At 43.8% G+C, this 19,190-nt stretch overlaps 1 protein-coding gene across 1 annotated transcript; it reads right to left on the bottom strand.

Moving 5' to 3' along the window:
- Positions 1–258: 258 nt before the first annotated feature.
- On the bottom strand, positions 259–17,251 carry LOC120033319 (mitogen-activated protein kinase kinase kinase 2-like). The gene is made up of 15 exons (XM_038979620.1): positions 16,918–17,251; positions 12,911–12,989; positions 12,607–12,725; positions 12,352–12,492; positions 8,926–9,039; positions 8,428–8,524; positions 8,073–8,203; positions 7,374–7,453; positions 7,092–7,252; positions 6,723–6,935; positions 6,366–6,514; positions 6,160–6,291; positions 5,845–5,974; positions 5,411–5,588; positions 259–4,485 (listed from the first exon to the last, which is right to left on the bottom strand). Exons 2-15 carry the CDS (start codon positions 12,960–12,962, stop codon positions 4,266–4,268), a joined length of 1,917 nt encoding a protein of 638 aa, XP_038835548.1. The 5' UTR covers positions 12,963–12,989; positions 16,918–17,251; the 3' UTR covers positions 259–4,265.
- Positions 17,252–19,190: the final 1,939 nt, after the last annotated feature.

Below are 19,190 nucleotides of genomic sequence, written 5' to 3'. Positions count from 1 at the left end.
CAAGAAATCACAAGACAACAATAGTTTGATAAATTACAGTGCAAATTATCAAGTTTCACGGTTGTCCATTAGCAGAAAAACTGCTTATACTTGCCTGTCAACAACATGCGTGTCCTAAAAGGCTCGCATGATGCAATCAGACCTGTAGTAGGCCTGTCACTGCCTTTACAAAATAATATATTGTGCTCACAAATCTCAATACAGGTTAAATACATTTTTTGGGTAAAACAAATTAAAAGTAACTCTTAGAAAAACAGGTGAAATAAATATATTTTATTATTTTCATTGTCATCATAATTATTAACACATCAAAGTGCCAACAGACTGACAGTCTCCCAACCCTTTTCCATCAAGATGTCTCCTCTCTTAAGCATTCATTTAGAGGAGTCAATAGGCCTTAGCCTGGTCCCAGATCTACTCTTGTTTACTCCATTGCTGTCATTTGACAAGCCAAACAATGAGTGACATGGGATTAGCATGATGGCACAGACAGACTGGCACTCAGGCTAAAACCAATGGGCCTCCCACCACCATTGTACCTCTCTCAGGATCCAACCATGCATAAAATCTTCCATTTAAAAATAAAAAATATATATTAAAAAAATTATGCATACCACTGATATACAGTTCTGATATAAACAGGCTTATTGGTCACAAACCAAATGGAATTATAAACATGGCTTATTTTACAATACACAGAAAACAAATGTGAGGGATATAAGTGTAATCTTTCTTTTTTTAAAAAGGGGCACATTTTTCAAATGTATACATTTGTACATTTTTTTTTCCTTCAACTATATTTTTTTACAGTCCGAATGCGCAAGGCATTTTGGGCACCCCCAGTGTCCTTTGAGCACAAATTGCAGTACACACAGTCAAGCACACACACACACACACACACACACACACGATTGAAGTGCTTACAGCACCCTGGAGTGGTAGCAGTTGCTTATAAAAGCACATATTGGACCATATTGGTATAGTCTGTCTGTATCTTGTTGCTTTTCAAGAAGAAGCAGGGGAATATCATATGTATTTCAGTTCACTGCCTATTACTTTAAGTCTTTCCCGAATCCCAAACCCACCTGTCCAATCCTCTCAGATCTACACAAGTAAAGAGCAGGGGCCAGGGATTGATTGGTTTGGGATTCAGGCCTCGTCTACCATTCACTACTATCACTAACTAACAGTCCCTCTGAGTGGGGATGTGAAATTAAACCAAATGGAGGACAGCCACCCAGTCTGTGTTCAGTTTGAATAGACTTCTCATTTCAACAGGGGAGTGTTAATCCATAATGGTGAATGAGGCCACCTGGTGGCGAGAATGAAACATTACATTCCTGACTAAGATCCTTGTGCAACACAACCAGACATTCACATACAACACGTACACACATCCGCTCACACCCACATACACAGAAGCAAAAGTATTACAATCAGTGTAAAAAATCTGAAGTCTTAAAAAATGTGCAAAAAAGGTCATCGCTAACAGAAACAACACAAGACAGTCTATGCTCAACAGAGTAGAAGTCCGTCGTCCAATGAGTAACCTTGAAGAAGCGAGCGGTAGAGAACGCATTATGTACCAGTTTTAAATAGTGCATATGGCGTCATTATTTATGTTGACAGTTGATCTCAGCGAGTCCCAGTGCCAATGGAAATGTTCTGTTTCACTTTTACAGGCAATGCAGGAGGGTAAGGAAGGGGTCTAACTTCTTGGGGACCAGCTTAGCTGATGATAACACGCACGGTCGCCATTTTGCTTCTCAGACTAAAAGCAAACAGAGTCCAGAACAGTGGAGTAAATGACAATTATTTTTCTTAACCAGCTTAACAAGCAGTCCTTCAGCGGGCGAGAGAGACCGGATTTAGTACCTATGGTTGAGGGGGAGTTAATGCCTAGGTGATAGGAGAAATGCTCGATCATATTTCAGGCTAGTTGATCAGTAGGTTTCCTGAACTCCTCACACAAAAGAGCTTGTGTTTCCATACCGTGAGTACATAGGTACCATAGGGGTTAGCTTACAGGCAATGACAACAACACCCCCTGGAGTCAAATAGACAGCCACTTCCATCACTAATTTAAAAAAGGATGACATCGTCCTCCAATACCTATCCTACTGCATCTAGAAAATAAGGGTAAAACATATCTGACATTCACTGTGCCAAGCAGCACAAAACAGTTAGCACTGCTGTGATTTTAGATAAGTCTACTTGTTAGTAATGTTGAGGTGTGGCTGAGTACAGCACTGAAACCAGGGATTGACATCTGGAAGAAATGTCTGAGTATTCTCATGCAAACAATTTCAGGTACTCGAGTACAAGCACAAAACAGGGCTGCTGGCGAAACCATCTTGCGGTATGCTATCGATTGCTTCAATTCATGTTTTTTTACGATATATTTTCAGTGCACTTGACACACTCCAAACAATAAAACAGAGTTTGAAATGTTGTCATTTGAACCTGCTAAATAGTTGCATTTGCAAATTTCCAATGCAAATCTAGAATTGAGTACTCGAGCCCACCCCCAACTGAAACATAGTGAAAACTGCTCTGGTGTGTGTGCGCATGCTAAAGGAGTGTTTGAGAAGAGCAGTGTGTGAGACATGACACAGCATATACTACTACAACATACCAGTACTTTCTTTCGCAAGGCATAGTAGGGCAAGAGGGCATAATAGTACCAGATGGTGTCCAACACTGTGGAGTATAACTGAGTATTCACCAGTACTGTCGAGTATTGATATTGGCATAATTGCAGAGCTTTTTGCTGAGTACTGTTCAGTGCAGTAGTATCTTAGTCAAGATGTAAACTGGCTATCATAGAGAGTGCTTCAGCACAAAGCAGTACCTGATAACATACAGTATGCCTACAACTGAGTAACAAGCATCCTAATTGGCTAGCGGTTCTCCACTCTTCCTGTTTTAAAACGCCATAATGTACCTTTGACCAATCAACTAAGGCCTGCCTAAACTTTAGGCAATCAACTGGCCTCATAGTACCACACGGCCAATCACAGAGTTCAGATACATTTCTGTTAAGAACTGAAGCACCAAACCCATTATGATGAGCACTCTAGGTTTCTGCTTTGGTGTGTCTCAATTGTATCTGATCTGGGGTCAGTAAGAGACCTATGACCCCTGGTGAAGAGAAGGCAGAGAACATGTGCCAACAACACTTGGATATGATCCGAACCGTAAATAGGCTGGTACTCGTCTGATGCATACTGAAAACGTTTCAACTACACATGTTCCTACACGGCTAAAAAAAAAAAGGCACACGGCAAAGAACAAAAGGCTGGGAGGGGATTTGACAACAGACCCAGACAGACAGGCGACCTGACTGACACAGCAGACAAGACAGGCGGACACTCACAATTGTCGCGGGACAGACTGAAGTAAAGCGAGGGATCCTAGCAACAAAAGCATTTTTTCAGCATCGAGAGAATGTCTACAGTATAAGTAAGAAGAATCGTTGAGTTCTGGGTGTTCTACTGTGAATGTGAATGTGCAAGTGAGGGGGGAGCAACGTAGGCAGCAGTGTGACAGGAAGCGGGTGGGGGGGGTGTTCTCCTCACCCGGTGTTCTGGTTGTGGATTCGATAGCAGCGTGCTATGGGTTTTCAGCTGTACATTCTGGGTCGAGTCAGGACCACACTAGGGGTGCGTTCAGCAGGACACAACATTGTGCAGCGTTCAGAGCGATATAGCATGTAGAACAAACCTTCCTCTAAGACATGTAGAATAAGGAATCGTTTCGGCTCCAGTCATGCCACTTCTATCTGCAATGTGTTCCACAACGCTTGCCTACTAAACGTGGCCCAGATTATCATGATCATCACCTCAAATCTCCACTAAGGTCCAGATCAGAAACACCGACGTTGACTCAGTGAGCTAAGTGCGGAGTGACTGAGTCCCACTCCACAATCAAAAGCAGGAGATATTAATCATAAAAACATTTTCAAAAAAGGTTATTTTGTCATCTTGGTTGAGCAACTTACCCTATTTCTGAAATGAAGGTGCAACTTTTTCTCTAAATGAGTTCTATCATTAATTCCTGCTTGCCAGTCTCCTAAAAACAGAGACGCAGGAGTTGTAGTCCCCACCGCTACCCACCTCATCCAATCACCAGATGGATACCTCCCACCAAGTCCTCTCTGGTCCAATGGGAGCTTTCTGTCTGGAGCTGGGAGGGTGGAGTCAGAGGCAGCGAATCATCTAAGGACATCTCTGGCAGTTCAGGGGTCAGAGGTCAGGGGGAAGGGGCTAGTGAACAAAGATGTGCCTCAGAAGGTCGTCGGCCGAGGGCCTCAGCTTGGTCTCCACGAAGATGCGCTTGAGGAAGTCGCGGCCATGGTCGGAGACGTGGGCAGGCAGCGAGGGGTTGGTGGGCTGGGTGGCGATCTTAAAGATTGCCGCCATGGCCTCGAACTCGGCCCAGGGAGGCCGCTGGGTCAGCATCTCCACCACCGTACAACCCACACTCCTGGAGAGGACACCACTGACATTAGCCAACAGCATCATTCTCATCATCAACAGTTGACATGACATCCAACCAGAGGCGGCTGGTGGGAGGAGCTATAGGAGGACAGGCTCATTGGAATGTCTGGAATGGAATCAATGGAATGGTACCAAACATATTGATACACCGCTCCATTAATTCCATTCCAGACATTAAAATGAGCTCGTCCTCCTATAGCTCCTCCCACCAGCCTCCACAGCATCCCACTCAACACATCAAGATCGTTATTGGTTCTCATCTCACCAAGATTTACATGACAAAAAAAGGAGACCCTTTTTCTCAGTGGCTGTTACACTCGTCTACCATAGCCTCCTTTCCAGATCCCCTCTCCTTTCTGACCACTAATTTAAAGAGACTTCATTGAAAATCATATGAAACCTCTTAAAAGGTGCAGTTCTGTTATGATATTTCCACACTATGAGGTCAAAATAACAGTCTGAAATTGTACAAATTATAATGAGCTTTGGTGTAAGAGCTGTTTGAAAAAAATGCCTGGAATTTCAGCCTGTTCAGGTGGGATGGTACTTTTGGCCCACATGACAATGGGATCTGATTATAATAGACCAATGACTGGTCATCTGGGTAAGCGGGTGGGCTCTAGACCATCATATTAGCCAATCAGGGGTGTGTATACAAATATCTTCAAATGTGTGTTCCCTAACGTCCACACGATCAGACAGAGCAAGGGCGAAGGGACGCTCAGGGAAATACATTCTAAAAAAATGTATGAGTTATTTTCATTAACTTTTAGCCATACAGTGATTTTTTATTTTTTTTAAATACAAAGACTGCATGTGGGCTTTAAGTCTCAGCCCGTAGTTTGAAAGAGGAGACAAGGAGGTGGAAACTATTTTGCTGGTAAGTCTGCCTTTGTAATAATCAGTCTTACCAGATATCAGCCTTCCTGCCATAGCCCTCTCCACTGATCACCTCTGGGCTCATCCAGTAGGGAGTACCAGTCACTGACTTGATCCCTGTTCCTGACAGACAGATGGTCTGTAGCCGCCTGCTCGCACCAAAGTCCCCCAGCTTCACGTTTCCCACAGAGTCCCGCAAAATGTTGGCCCCTGGAAAAAGAGGGAAGGACAGAAAGAGGTAAGGAGGTGGTGTAGGTACATTCTCTCATAAGAAACTACATTACCCAGAAGGCACTGCTTGAGTTACAGCAATGTTCCCCTCAATACCCATCAACATTCTGTCATAAGCACTACATGAACCAGAACATGGGCCCAGAACGCTGAGTCATGATAATGGTCCTTCCTATCGGAATCAGCAACATTTTACTCCAATATTCCATCCATTTATCCCCCTCTCCTTCCGTACCTTTGATGTCTCTGTGGACGATCATGTTGCTGTGGAGGTAGGACACTCCCTCCAGGATCTGATGGGTGTACCGACGCGTCACGTTTTCCGTCAAGGCCCCATACGACTTCAGCTGGTCTTTGATGGAGCCCTGGGTACAGAGGGTGACCATATGGGAGTTAAAGCAACCGGCGGGTCCGTTCCAGGTCATCCGTGAAACTTCACTGAAACAAATACAACCTGGAACGCAGCCTACATCGCCACACTGGTGGACGGAGACAGGTTTGAGTTGGTCTAAGTCCAGTTAATCAACCGTATACACAAACACACACTTACCCCGGGCATGTACTCCATAAAGATGGACAGAGTTCTCTCGTTGGAGTCTCGTAGACAGCCGTAGTACTGGACGATCCGTTCATGGCACAAGTTCTTCAGTAACTGGATCTCACACTCCAGGGCACTTACCTCCTGCAGATAGACAAGATATGTTGAGTACACAGAGTACACAACTCTCGACCACACACAATCTCTGTTCCACTCACCTTGCTGGTCTCGGGACTCTCTGGGTCAAACTGGACCTGTTTAACAGCCAGCTCTCTGCCAGTGTCTGCATCGTAGCACAGGAAGACTCGGCCAAATGCACCCTGACCCAGCAGCTTACCTAGCCGCCAGTTCGTAGGGGCACGTGGAGCTGGACAGACATGGGGGAAATCAATCAGGTCATTTGTGTGCGTTTATAAGATATACGTTTGTTGCAAAGTGCTTAGCAGCTACCTGGCCAGACCAGCTATCCTTCCACCTGAACATTCTTCCATCCTTCCACCACCAAAGTATTCTTCTCTCCATTCTCAATCTCTCCCACCCCTCCCTATTCTCTCCCTCCATCCAGCTCTACTCACAGCGGCTGGGTGGGCTGATGTCCATAACGGAGAGGGTGGGGTTGGGCTCGATGTCGCTGCCCCTGCGTCTGCGGCCCCCGGGCTCCTCCAGGTCTGGGGTGAATATGCTGCTGCCACTGCTGGTGCTGGGAGACTGCTCTGTGGGGCTGAAACTGACCGGGGAATGGAAACCGTGGACCTGGGTCCGCCGCGCTCGAGGGAATGTCTTACGCCCTGCAGGGGAGGATGGGAGAGGGAGAATGAAGGTAAACAACAATAGTTTTCTGTGATACTCTAAAATAAAGAGTCAGACTCGGGACACCCGGTTTTAAGGTTGACTTGAATATGACTTTTGTTTTAGAGAGGGTCTGTTTTTGTTTGTTCCCTCACCATCACTGTAGTCCTGAAGGCCAAAGGAAATGTGGTATCGCCGTGGGTAAGTGCCCCCTTTCCCCGACTTCTCAAACACTGGGATATCATACTCTGGGTAAACTTGGTGGTTGTCTGGGTAGCTCTGTGCCCGGGGCATACGTGACTTAGGATAGTTATCACTGCAAGGAAATACAGGAGGAATACATGCTTTAAAAACAGTTTGATTCAGAAGATGAAGTGTTGAAGGTTACCACAACGCATGCTGGCTATGTGGTTCTTAGCTGGATGTTCACGACTCACCTGTCCAGTGGGCTGTCCAGTGAGGGACAACTCCCCGATGCAGAGTTCTCTGGACTGCTCATTGACAGAGGGTCCAGCATCTAGAACGGAGAGATTGAGTTTGTGACTCTGCTGTCATTTGTCATACTCTGAACATGTTAATAAAAAATTTCATAACAGTGGTAATGAAGGACAGTTACGAGTAGGCAAGAGTGTTGGGACTAGGCCTTAGTATGACTTTTCCTAATCTGGGCCCCTGTCTCCATCTTTCCCCAGTCTCGGAGGTGAGGTCATGGAGATAGATGACTCATCTTTGTATCTGTGCCAATATGAGGTCTGTGAGAGCATGGGCATCGCCATTGAGGCCATCTCCATTTTATAGTAGTCCATTTTCTTCTTTTGTGTATAAAAAAAAAGAAGAGTGAAGCTAATATTTGTGATTTACCACCACCTGCAGTGCTGGAGTCCTGGACAAAATCGTGTGTCACTCATTTATTACAGCCCCTAGATGGCAGTGATGTAGCTTAAAAGCCATTTACAAACCATAGGCAACCCAATTTGAAGACGAAGACGCTCTGATTGGCTGACCGCTCCCAACCCATAGGAATCCCCAAACAGTTGACTACTTTAAAAATGGTGGAAGCCCTAAATGGCAATGTCAATGCTAAGACGGGTTAGATGGATAGAGAGTCCTCTATCCATCTCTATAGGTGAGGTTACCTGGTCCATGCTTTCTGGAATGAACTCTCCCTCGCTGTTAATGCTGGTGAAGGAGCCGTTTCTGGCCACCTGCTGGAGGGCATCGGGAATGTAGCCTGGCGGGGGAGAGCTGCGGTCCCCGGAGTGAGACCCTGGATGAAAGAGAATTACATACATTTCTAGCTGAAGACTTACTACCAGACTGGTGGTGAAAGACAATGTGTTTTGGATGTGTCTAATGTCATGAAGCAAATGGATTTGGAGAAAGAAAGAAATGGAAAGTATTTACTAGAAGGACAATTTCGCAGATGAATTAATGAATTACACACACACAGATATAGTTGTCATTGAAAACACCACAGAGTTGATGACCCACCTATCAAAGCCAGCATGCTTTTATTGTCTGTGGCCCTGAAGCGGGTGTTGTCCAGGTCTTCGTGTGGGGGCAGCAGGTCCATGCTGGACGTGGAGGTCTGAGGGGAGAAATTAAACACCATCCATATCAAAACAGCTTTACTAGACAACCTTTTCCTTTACAGAATAAAACAATGCTGTCATGTCAGCTTAAAAAAAAGTTTTTAAGATGATTCATTCAAGTAAATACTCCAGGAAGTGTGCTGAGCATAGTGAGCTGTTGATGGCTCAATCAGCCAGTACAGTAGTATGCTATGGATTGTGTGCGATTCCCTACAGTCACTGTGCTGTGATATGATCTGGGCCCGTATCCACAAAGCATCTCAGGGTAGAAGTAATGATCTAGGATCTGTCCACGTAATCTTATTCATTATTATCTAAAAGGCTAAACTGATCCTAGATCAGCACTCCAACTCTGTGATGCTTTGTGAATATGGGCCGTGAACTGTCTGGTCCTTACCTGAGAGGAGGCCTGGAGCACCAGGAGGATCTTCAGGCTCTTCATGTGGACGCTGCGATCCAGCAGCTCCACGGCCTTGTCCAGGTCATCCTGAGTGGTCAGAGGAATCACCAGCTGGGAGGGAGGAGGGGAGAGAACCACAGAGAGGGGAAACAGACAGACTGGATTAGAAAAAGAGGAAGAAATGAGAGCAAAACGGCAGGAAGAGAAGGAAGTGAAAGAGAAAAGAAAAGTATTGGTAGTTTCTCTCAGAACAATTCATTATCTCGCTCACACATGTTAAGGATTGGCTTTTGGTGCTTATTTGACTGCCAGAAACCAACACTGTGACTAGGGGCTGGGCTATATGGCCCAAATATCATATCACGGTATTTACAAAATATTGGACGGTATTTTATGTTATGAATAATAAGTTCTACATTTGCTTTATGACCCTAGTGTGGCAACACATACATCCTAAGTGATTTCAATGTGTCTTTCTCCAATCTGATGGTTTTATAGTGTTCAATTCAACCAAAAAAATCATGTCCTGCATTTTAATCCATTTCTGTATTTCTTGCACTCATTTGAGATCTCCACACTGTCACGTAGGGCTGCACAATATGGGCAAACAATCTAGGCTTTATTTTTAACCAAATGTTGCAAAACAAAAAACATTTCTCATAAGAAACTAGCTCCCTGGTATACAGAAAATACCCGAGCTCTGAAGCACCTTCCAGAAAATTGGAATGGAAATGGCGCCACACCAAACTGGAAGTCTTAAAGACTAGCTTGGAAAGACAGTACCGAAGAGCCCTCACTGCTGCTCGATCAGCCTATTTTGCCAACTTAATTGAGGAAAATAAGAACAATCCAAAATGTATTTTTGATACTGTCGCAAAGCTAACTAAAAAGCAGCATTCCCCAAGTGAGGATGGCTTTCACTTCAGCAGTGATAAATTCCTGAACTTCTTTGAGGAAAAGATCATGATCATTAGAAAGCAAATTACGGACTCCTCTTTAAATCTGCGTATTCCTCCAAAGCTCAGTTGTCCTGAGTCTGCACAACTCTGCCAGGACCTAGGATCAAGGGAGACACCCAAGTTTTTTAATACTCTATCTCCTGACACATTGATGAAAATAATCATGGCCTCTAAACCTTCAAGCTGCATACTGGACCCTAATCCAACTAAACTACTGAAAGAGCTGCTTCCTGTGCTTGACCCTCCTATGTTGAACATAATAAACAGCTCCCTATCCACTGGATGTGTACCAAACTCACTAAAAGTGGCAGTAATAAAGCCTCTCTTGAAAAAGCCAAACCTTGACCCAGAAAATATAAAAAACTATCAGCCTATATCGAATCTCCCATTCCTATCAACATTTTTAGAAAAAACTGTTGCGCAGCAACTCACTGCCTTCCTGAAGACAATGTATACAAAACGCTTCAGTCTGGTTTTAGACCCCATCACAGCACTGAGACTGCACTTGTGAAGGTGGTAAATTACCTTTTAATGGCGTCAGACCGAGGCTCTGTAACTGTCCTCGTGCTCCTAGACCTAAGTGCTGCTTTTGATACCATCGATCACCACATTCTTTTGGAGAGATTAGAAACCCAAATTGGTCTACACGGACAAGTTCTGGCCTGGTCTCTGTGGATGGTTTGTCCTCTGACAAAACATGGGTAAATGTCGGTATTCCTCAAGGCTCCGTTTTAGTACCACTATTGTTTTCACTATATATTTTACCTCTTGGTGATGTCATTCGGAAACATAATGTTAACTTTCACTGCTATGCAGACGACACAAAGCTGTACATTTCGATGAAACATGGTGAAGCCCCAAAATTGCCCTCCCTGGAAGCCTGCGTTTCAGACATAAGGAAGTGGATGGCGGCAAATGTTCTACTTTTAAACCCGTACAAAACAGAGATGCTAGTTCTAGGTCCCAAGAAACAATGAGATCTTCTGTTGAATCTGACAATTAATCTTGATGGTTGTACAGTCGTCTCAAATAAAAATGAAGGACCACGGCGTTACTCTGGACCCTGATCTCTCTTTTGACGAACATATCAAGACTGTTTCAAGGACAGCTTTTTTCCATCTACGTAACATTGCAAAAATCTGAAACTTTCTGTCCAAAAATGAGGCAGAAAAATGTATCCATGCTTTTGTCACTTCTAGACTACTGCAATGCTCTACTTTCCGGCTACCCGGATAAAGCACTAAATAAACTTCAGTTAGTGCTAAATACGGCTGCTAGAATCCTGACTAGAACCAAAAAAATTGATCATATTACTCCAGTGCTAGCCTCCCTACACTGGCTTCCTGTTAAGGCAAGGGCTGATTTCAAGGTTTTACTGCTAACCTACAAAGCATTACATGGGCTTGCTCCTACCTATCTTTCTGATTTGCTCCTGCCGTACATACCTACACGTATGCTACGGTCACAAGACGCAGGCCTCCTTACTGTCCCTAGAATTTCTAAGCAAACAGCTGGAGGCAGGGCTTTCTCCTATAGAGCTCCATTTTTATGGAATGGTCTGCCTACCCATGTGAGAGACGCAGAATCGGTCTCAACCTTTAAGTCTTTATTGAAGACTCATCTCTTCAGTAGGTCCTATGATTGAGTGTAGTCTGGCCCAGGAGTGTGAAGGTGAACGGAAAGGCACTGGAGCAACGAACCACCCTTGCTGTCTCTGCCCGGCCGGTTCCCCTCTCTCCACTGGGATTCTCTGCCTCTAACCCTATTACAGGGGCTGAGTCACTGGCTTACTGGTGCTCTTCCATGCCGTCCCTAGGAGGGGTGCGTCACTGACGTGATCTTCCTGTCCGGGTTGGCCCCCGCCCCCCTCCTGGGTTGTGCCGTGGGGGAGATCTTCGTGGGCTATACTCGACCTTGTCTCAGGATGGTAAGTTGCTGGTTGAAGAGATCCCTCTAGTGGTGTGGGGGCTATGCTTTGGCAAAGTGGGTGGGGTTATATCCTGCCTGTTTGGCCCTGTCCGGGGGTTACGTCGGACGGGCCAGTGTCTCCTGACCCCTCCTGTCTCAATGCGTCGTTTATGTGTCGGGGGGCTAGGGTCAGTCTGTTATATCTGGAGTATTTATCCGGTGGCCTGTGTTTATTTAAGTCTCTCTCTCTCTCCCTGAGGCCAAGGACCATGCTTCAGGACTGACCTGTTGCACCCTCTACAACCACTGTGATTATTATTATTTTACCCTGCTGGTCATCTATGAACATTTGAACATCTTTGCCATGTTCAATGGACGTTACACACGGCATATCACAAACCAAATATTCAAATACCGTTATAGAAGGTCAAGTTGAAACCCAAAGTCTGTACATCAATCTGTACATCAGTCTGTACATCAATACCGGTCTATTGTAAAATATGGTATACAGCCCAGCCCCACTGTGACTAGGTGATGATGTTATCGTGATATGTACCTCATTGTTGGTGTAATGCAGGTCCATGGCCTGACCGAAAGCCACTTTGGCTTTGTTCCCCAGGTCATCAAGCCTGACTGGGCGAAAGAACTGCAAGATCCTCTTCTCCCCTTTGTACTCAAACTTCACTCGCACATTGTTCTGTATAAACACACACACTGAGAGATCAGCATTCATGAGAGGAAAGAGGATGAGGAAGAGAAATGCCATTTATTGTATTGAGACTATTCGCTGATGAGTGTCAAGTGGACAGACCTGATTTTTGGGTGAAGAGGCCTTGGGTTTGCCCAGGTCAGATAGGGTCATGGCAGGGCGGCTAGAGCGGTGCAGTTCGGCCAGGTCCTGCATTATAGAGTTCAGCGCCTCCTGTTCGTCTGTTTGGGGCAGATAGAAAGCTCAGAACAGAAAACACAGAATAGAAGCCATAGAACAGAGAGTATTGCAAAGCATTCCCAGGGCACCTTATATGATCAGATATGGCCTAATGTCATGACAGTTCAGATGTATTACAACTGTGTCTATGTGTTGGGAGGAAGTGTGAGGGAGGATGTACACATACTCATCTTGACACGTTGATTCACCCAGGAGTCCAGGATAGAGGATTCTCCCATCAAAGGGGTTCCTTTCTCCTGTAAAATCTGAGTATTGCACACCAACAGAATTAGTCACTCACTAGCAAGCGGATTCAACCAAGAATCATACTGCATTGCTAGCTAAATATAGTTTACATTGGGACGTGCCATTTAATTTCATTCACTTTTTGACCTCGTCACCTTTTTCATTTGAATGAAACACATACACATATATATATACAGTGGGGCAAAAAAGTATTTAGTCAGCCACCAATTGTGCAAGTTCTCCCACTTAAAAAGATGAGAGAGGCCTGTAATTTTCATCATAGGTACACTTCAACTATGACAGACAAAATGAGAATTTTTTTCTCCAGAAAATCACATTGTAGGATTTTTTATGAATTTATTTGCAAATTATGGTGGAAAATAAGTATTTGGTCACCTACAAACAAGCAAGATTTCTGGCTCTCACAGACCTGTAATTTCTTCTTTAAGAGGCTCCTCTGTCCTCCACTCGTTACCTGTATTAATGGCACCTGTTTGAACTTGTCATCAGTATAAAAGATACCTGTCTACAACCTCAAACAGTCACACTCCAAACTCCACTATGGCCAAGACCAAAGAGCTGTCAAAGGACACCAGAAACAAAATTGTAGACCTGCACCAGGCTGGGAAGACTGAATCTGCAATAGGTAAGCAGCTTGGTTTGAAGAAATCAACTGTGGGAGCAATTATTAGGAAATGGAAGACATACAAGACCACTGATAATCTCCCTCGATCTGGGGCTCCACGCAAGATCTCACCCCGTGGGGTCAAAATGATCACAAGAACGGTGAGCAAAAATCCCAGAACCCCACGGGGGGACCTAGTGAATGACCTGCAGAGAGCTGGGACCAAAGTAACAAAGCCTACCATCAGTAACACACTACGCCGCCAGGGACTCAAATCCTGCAGTACCAGACGTGTCCCCCTGCTTAAGCCAGTACATGTCCAGGCCCGTCTGAAGTTTGCTAGAGAGCATTTGCATGATCCAGAAGAAGATTGGGAGAATGTCATATGGTCAGATGAAACCAAAATAGAACTTTTTGGTAAAAACTCAACTTGTCGTGTTTGGAGGACAAATAATGCTGAGTTGCATCCAAAGAACACCATACCCACTGTGAAGCATGGGGGTGGAAACATCATGCTTTGGGGCTGTTTTTCTGCAAAGGGACCAGGACGACTGATCCGTGTAAAATAAAGAATGAATGGGGCCATGTATCGTGAGATTTTGAGTGAAAACCTCCTTCCATCAGCAAGGGCATTGAAGATGAAACGTGGCTGGGTCTTTCAGCATGACAATGATCCCAAACACACCGCCCGGGCAACGAAGGAGTGGCTTCGTAAGAAGCATTTCAAGGTCCTGGAGTGGCCTAGCCAGTCTCCAGATCTCAACCCCATAGAAAATCTTTGGAGGGAGTTGAAAGTCCGTGTTGCCCAGCAACAGCCCCAAAACATCATTGCTCTAGAGGAGATCTGCATGGAGGAATGGGCCAAAATACCAGCAACAGTGTGTGAAAACCTTGTGAAGACTTACAGAAAACGTTTGACCTCTGTCATTGCCAACAAAGGGTATATAACAAAGTATTGAGATAAACTTTTGTTATTGACCAAATACTTATTTTCCACCATAATTTGCAAATAAATTCATTAAAAATCCTACAATGTGATGTTCTGGATTTTTTTTTCTAATTTTGTCTGTCATAGTTGAAGTGTACCTATGATGAAAATTACAGGCCTCATCTTTTTAAGTGGGAGAACTTGCACAATTGGTGGCTGACTAAATACTTTTTTGCCCCACTGTATATCTATGATTGACATGACACCCACCCTGTATTCAAGAGTATGCTGTGTAACAATTGGTACCCCTCATGAACTGAAATAAAAGATCCCAGAACTGTTCCATTCGCACAAAAAACATTTCTCTCAAATATTGTGCACAAATTTGTTTACATCCTTGTTAGTGCGCATTTCTCCTTTGCCAAGATAATCCATCCACCTGACAAGTGTGGCATATCAAGCAGTTATGTCACAACACAATGCCACAGATTTCTCAAGATTTGAAGGAGCGTGCAATTGGCATGCTAACTGCAGGAATGTCAACCATAAGCCGCCTCCAATGTCATTTTAGAGAATTTGGCAGTACGTCCAACCAGCCTCACAACTGCACACCATGTGTAATCACGCCAGCCCAGGACCTCCACATCCAGCTTCTTCAACTGCGGGAGTATCTGTCTAATTCTGATTGGGTGGGCCTGGCTAACAAGTGGGTGGACCTATCTTAAAAAAAAAGAAATGGGCCTCAGGATCTCGTAGCAATATTTTTGTGCATTCAAATTGCCAATCGATCAATTGCAATTGTGTTCGTTGTTCGTAGCTTATGCCTGCCCATACCATAACCCCACCATGTTGACATCAGCAAACCACTCACCCACACATGGTCTGAGGTTGTGAGGCCGGTTGGACATACTGCCAAATCTCTAAATCAATGTTGGAGGCGGCTTATGGTAGAGAAATTAACATTACATTCTCTGCCAACAAATGTTGAATAAAATTATATTTGATCCTTCAGCTGGTCAAAATTTGAGACAAAATATCCACACGTCAGTATTATTAAACAGACATCAAAACGTGAGTCTGTGTGTGTGGCAATCAAAATGTGTTTGCTTATGACCGAAGGCACGTGCACAAGATGGAAGTACATGCACGCATTCATAATAACAGGTCTTTACATGGTTTTGCATGTGGCAGGTTATAGAAAATTATACTTCAGTAAGTTAGGTAAACAATACTTTACCTTTGATATTTTAACTAAAATGTTGAGCAGCTGAAGGACCAACCGCACAGACAACCGGTAATGTTCAAATATAATTTTATTCAACATTCTGGCTTGTAAGGAAAATATCCACAATTTTGCTGTACTTTGTTTCAGACTGTATACCAATACTTGGTATCAAAGTCTGATTTATTAGGCAATGTAGGGTGGGGTATGTGCAATTCCATGATAACAGTGTGACAGAGACTTTTTCACATTAAAATGTCAAACAAAAAAGAATAATTGCAAAGCTAAACAAACCATAGAACTTAATGCACGATGACTACTTTCAATTTCCACTTAACATTTAACAAAAACACATTTACTTGAAGAACAGTGCAGGTGTAAACTTTGGTAACAGAATGACAGTTTGTGCCATCATTCTGTTACTAAACTTTGCATCTGCACTGTTCTTTAAGTGAATGTGTTTCTGTAAAATGTTAAGTAGAAATTGTTAAAAGTAGCTAACGTTAGTCGTTTCTGAGGCTGACAAATCTGAGTCTGTGTCACTGTTGCCTTGTAGTTGCCCGTGTGCAAAATTGGTTCAATTTGAGCACCCCTCTACCTACTAAATGTTTTAGCTTTCTGACCACCTCTACCATTGGCAAATATTTAAAGTGTCATTCAAACCAAATGGGGTGCGGTCAAAAAGTGATTGAAATCAAATGGAACAAACCCATATGAGGCTGTCGTTCAAGGTAGTTAGCAATACAAGCTTATCAAGCTATAACATTCGGATCTATGCCTATGGTCATTATCTCTCTAAACACTTCGATCCAAATCAACATGAGACACCCTAATTTGCTAGCTTGCACAGCTAACTAGTCGGTTCATGACAGAAGTTGACAGCTAGCTAACGTGTTAGTTGGTTATCGACGTAGACATGCATCTGTGCTAGCAAACTGATATTATCTGATTACAATCAACAATTTGCAAACGATGGCTAACATCGCCTGACAGGGAAGTTGTCGAGCTAGCTGGTTAACGTTAGCTAGCTAATATTTTCCTCGATTAACTTGCTTACTACCGGTACGTAGTTAGTTAGGTACGTGACGTGGGCCACACACATCGTGCAAATCAATTCGTCAAGTACTTTCTTTCTGTAAATTGTAACGGTTAACTAAAATGTTTCTAATTTACCTGGGTGGATTCTGTATCTTCACTTCCTCATCCACAGGGCCAGCGACAAGAGCCCCGGCCCCGCGGATAACGGTCTTTGAGAAAGCAGAAGTTTAGAGTCCGCTTCGAACTTTACTTGAGTCCAAGGCCCCGAGTTTCAGGCCAAGATATCACTAACGCTTGTATTGTGCAAGATGTTCTTCGACGTGAAAACTGACAATAGCGATGTGCACAAATTAAAACAAGCATTTGATTATCTATCCGTTGACGAGAACTTAATCCACACTTATGTCTGATTTATAAAGCTAGCTACATGAAAACGGTTCTACCAACACAGCTCAGCTGCAATCTTCCCCCAATAATAACAGCAAGCCTAGTTGGAAGAGTCCAACCACAACACAAGTTTGTTGATGTCAGAGAAATGTGTGTGTGCATCTTGTTTCGTCATCAAAATATGTGGTCGTTCGATTTGGCTGTCAGATTAATAACACAGACAGAAGGGGTAACCTAGAAAAATAAAAATAGTTATAAATATATTTGTTAATAACTTGCACTCCTAGTCCTGCACTTCATAGTTAAAATATTCATACAATAATTATAGAAATCTCACATTATTCCGTTTTGATTCATAATAGGTCAGAATGCATTGCTATGCACCTCCAATCTCAATCTTCCAACGTTTTTGCAATTTAACCCTGGCATTCACACTTGGGCAATACAATTTAGCTACAGTACATAAATCATGTGAAATGTGTATGATTTTGTGTGTAATTGTTTTTACTCCAACATTTCAAATTCCAGGTTGCTTCTTTAGTGCCACTAAGTCTCCTGCTGGCGAATAGTTAGTGATGCAATGGCCAAAGCACAAAATTATAAAGACTCTTATTTAGAAAAACAAACTATTCACTTCTGTGGGAGAGGTATGATTAAGAGGATGAGTGGGGTCATACGAGATCGGGAACGCCCTGTGCTGAAAAGTGGGTAGACTGTTGCAATGAGAGACATGGAGAAGGCAGAGATGTTAGCTCAGACATTTGTGAAGGTGCACAGCTCAAATAATCTAACGGAAGAGGGACAGCGTTGGAAAGAGAGGGTCAGAGGAGAAAAGGATGAGATGTGTTACATAATGGAAAATAATTGGACCTTTACAATAAGGTGTGGCAGGACGGAATACGGAAACTAGGGAAAGACCCTATTAATCCATCAAGTTATAGACCGATAGCGTTGACATCTCATGTCTGTAAACTTACGGAAAGGAGGATAACAGAAAGGCTGACGTACTTCCTGGAGAGCAGAGGCCTAATGTCATCAGATTCAGGAAAGGCAGGGGAACGATGCATCCTGTACTGGGTCTAGTCAGTCATATGGAAGGCACAGGCAAATAAGGAGGTGGTGGTAGCCGTTTTCTTTGATTCAGAGAAGGCCTATGATATGATGGGGAAGGGGGGCCTGCGTATCAAACTGGATAGCATGGGGGTTGGAGGAAGGGTTTTTAACTGGATAAAGGACTTCCTTTTTGGACGATCAATACAAGTGAGAGTGGGGAGCTGTATGTCAGAAAGCTATGAGGTAGATAATGGTACCACCCAGGGAAGTGTGATTAGTCTTTTGTTGTTCTCCATTATGATTGATGAATTATTCTCCAGGTGAGATCAGATATTGGGAGGTGATTGTTTGCGGATGACCAGGCGCTGTGGAAGAGAGGAAGAAAAATTCCCCATACAGCCGCTGAGAGTTCAAGAAGCAATCAGAGAAGTTGAGCAATGGTCCCTCGGGTGGGGCTTCAAGTTCTCAGTTGAGAAAACACAGACTGGGTTTCCTACTAGAAGGAATGTTCGGGAGGAAATATACCTGAAGCTCTACAGGAGGAAGGTGGAGACGGTGGAGGTGTTTAGGTTCCTGAAGGTCTGATTTGACACTCGAATGACATGGGCGGAACATATTAACACAGTAGTTATCAAAGGAAATAAAATACTGAATGTGATGCGTTGTCTGTCAGGAATGGAGTGGGGGGGGTCAGATAGAATGGTGTTAAAAACGTTATATATAGCACTATCAAGGTCATCACTGGACTATGGTAGTGTAGCATATGGATCAGCAGCTCTGACATCTTTAAAAAAGCTAGGCGTAATCCAGGCTCAAGCTCTAAGAATATGTTGTGGAGCAGTGAGGACCTCTCCAGGTGGCAGCCACGTTGCTCGTTGCTCGCATTTCGCTACACACGCAATAACATCTGCTAAATATGTGTATGTGACCAATAACATTTGATTTGATTTGATTTGAGAGATGCCATT

This window comes from Salvelinus namaycush, chromosome 40 (genome assembly GCF_016432855.1).
Source record: "Salvelinus namaycush isolate Seneca chromosome 40, SaNama_1.0, whole genome shotgun sequence".
Taxonomy (NCBI): domain Eukaryota; kingdom Metazoa; phylum Chordata; class Actinopteri; order Salmoniformes; family Salmonidae; genus Salvelinus; species Salvelinus namaycush.
Note: the sequence above shows the minus strand (reverse complement) of the source record. Positions and strands in the feature narration are given on the sequence as shown.

Excerpts from the sequence above, each read along its gene's own strand:
- LOC120033319 (XM_038979620.1), bottom strand. The coding sequence starts at position 12,962 with ATGGGAGAATCCTCTATCCTGGACTCCTGGGTGAATCAACGTGTCAAG. Across the intron at positions 12,726-12,910 it reads GAATCAACGTGTCAAGATGA|ACGAACAGGAGGCGCTGAAC; the intron begins GTATGTGTACAT and ends TGCCCCAAACAG. Across the intron at positions 7,253-7,373 it reads CTGGACAGCCCACTGGACAG|TGATAACTATCCTAAGTCAC; the intron begins GTGAGTCGTGAA and ends ATTTCCTTGCAG.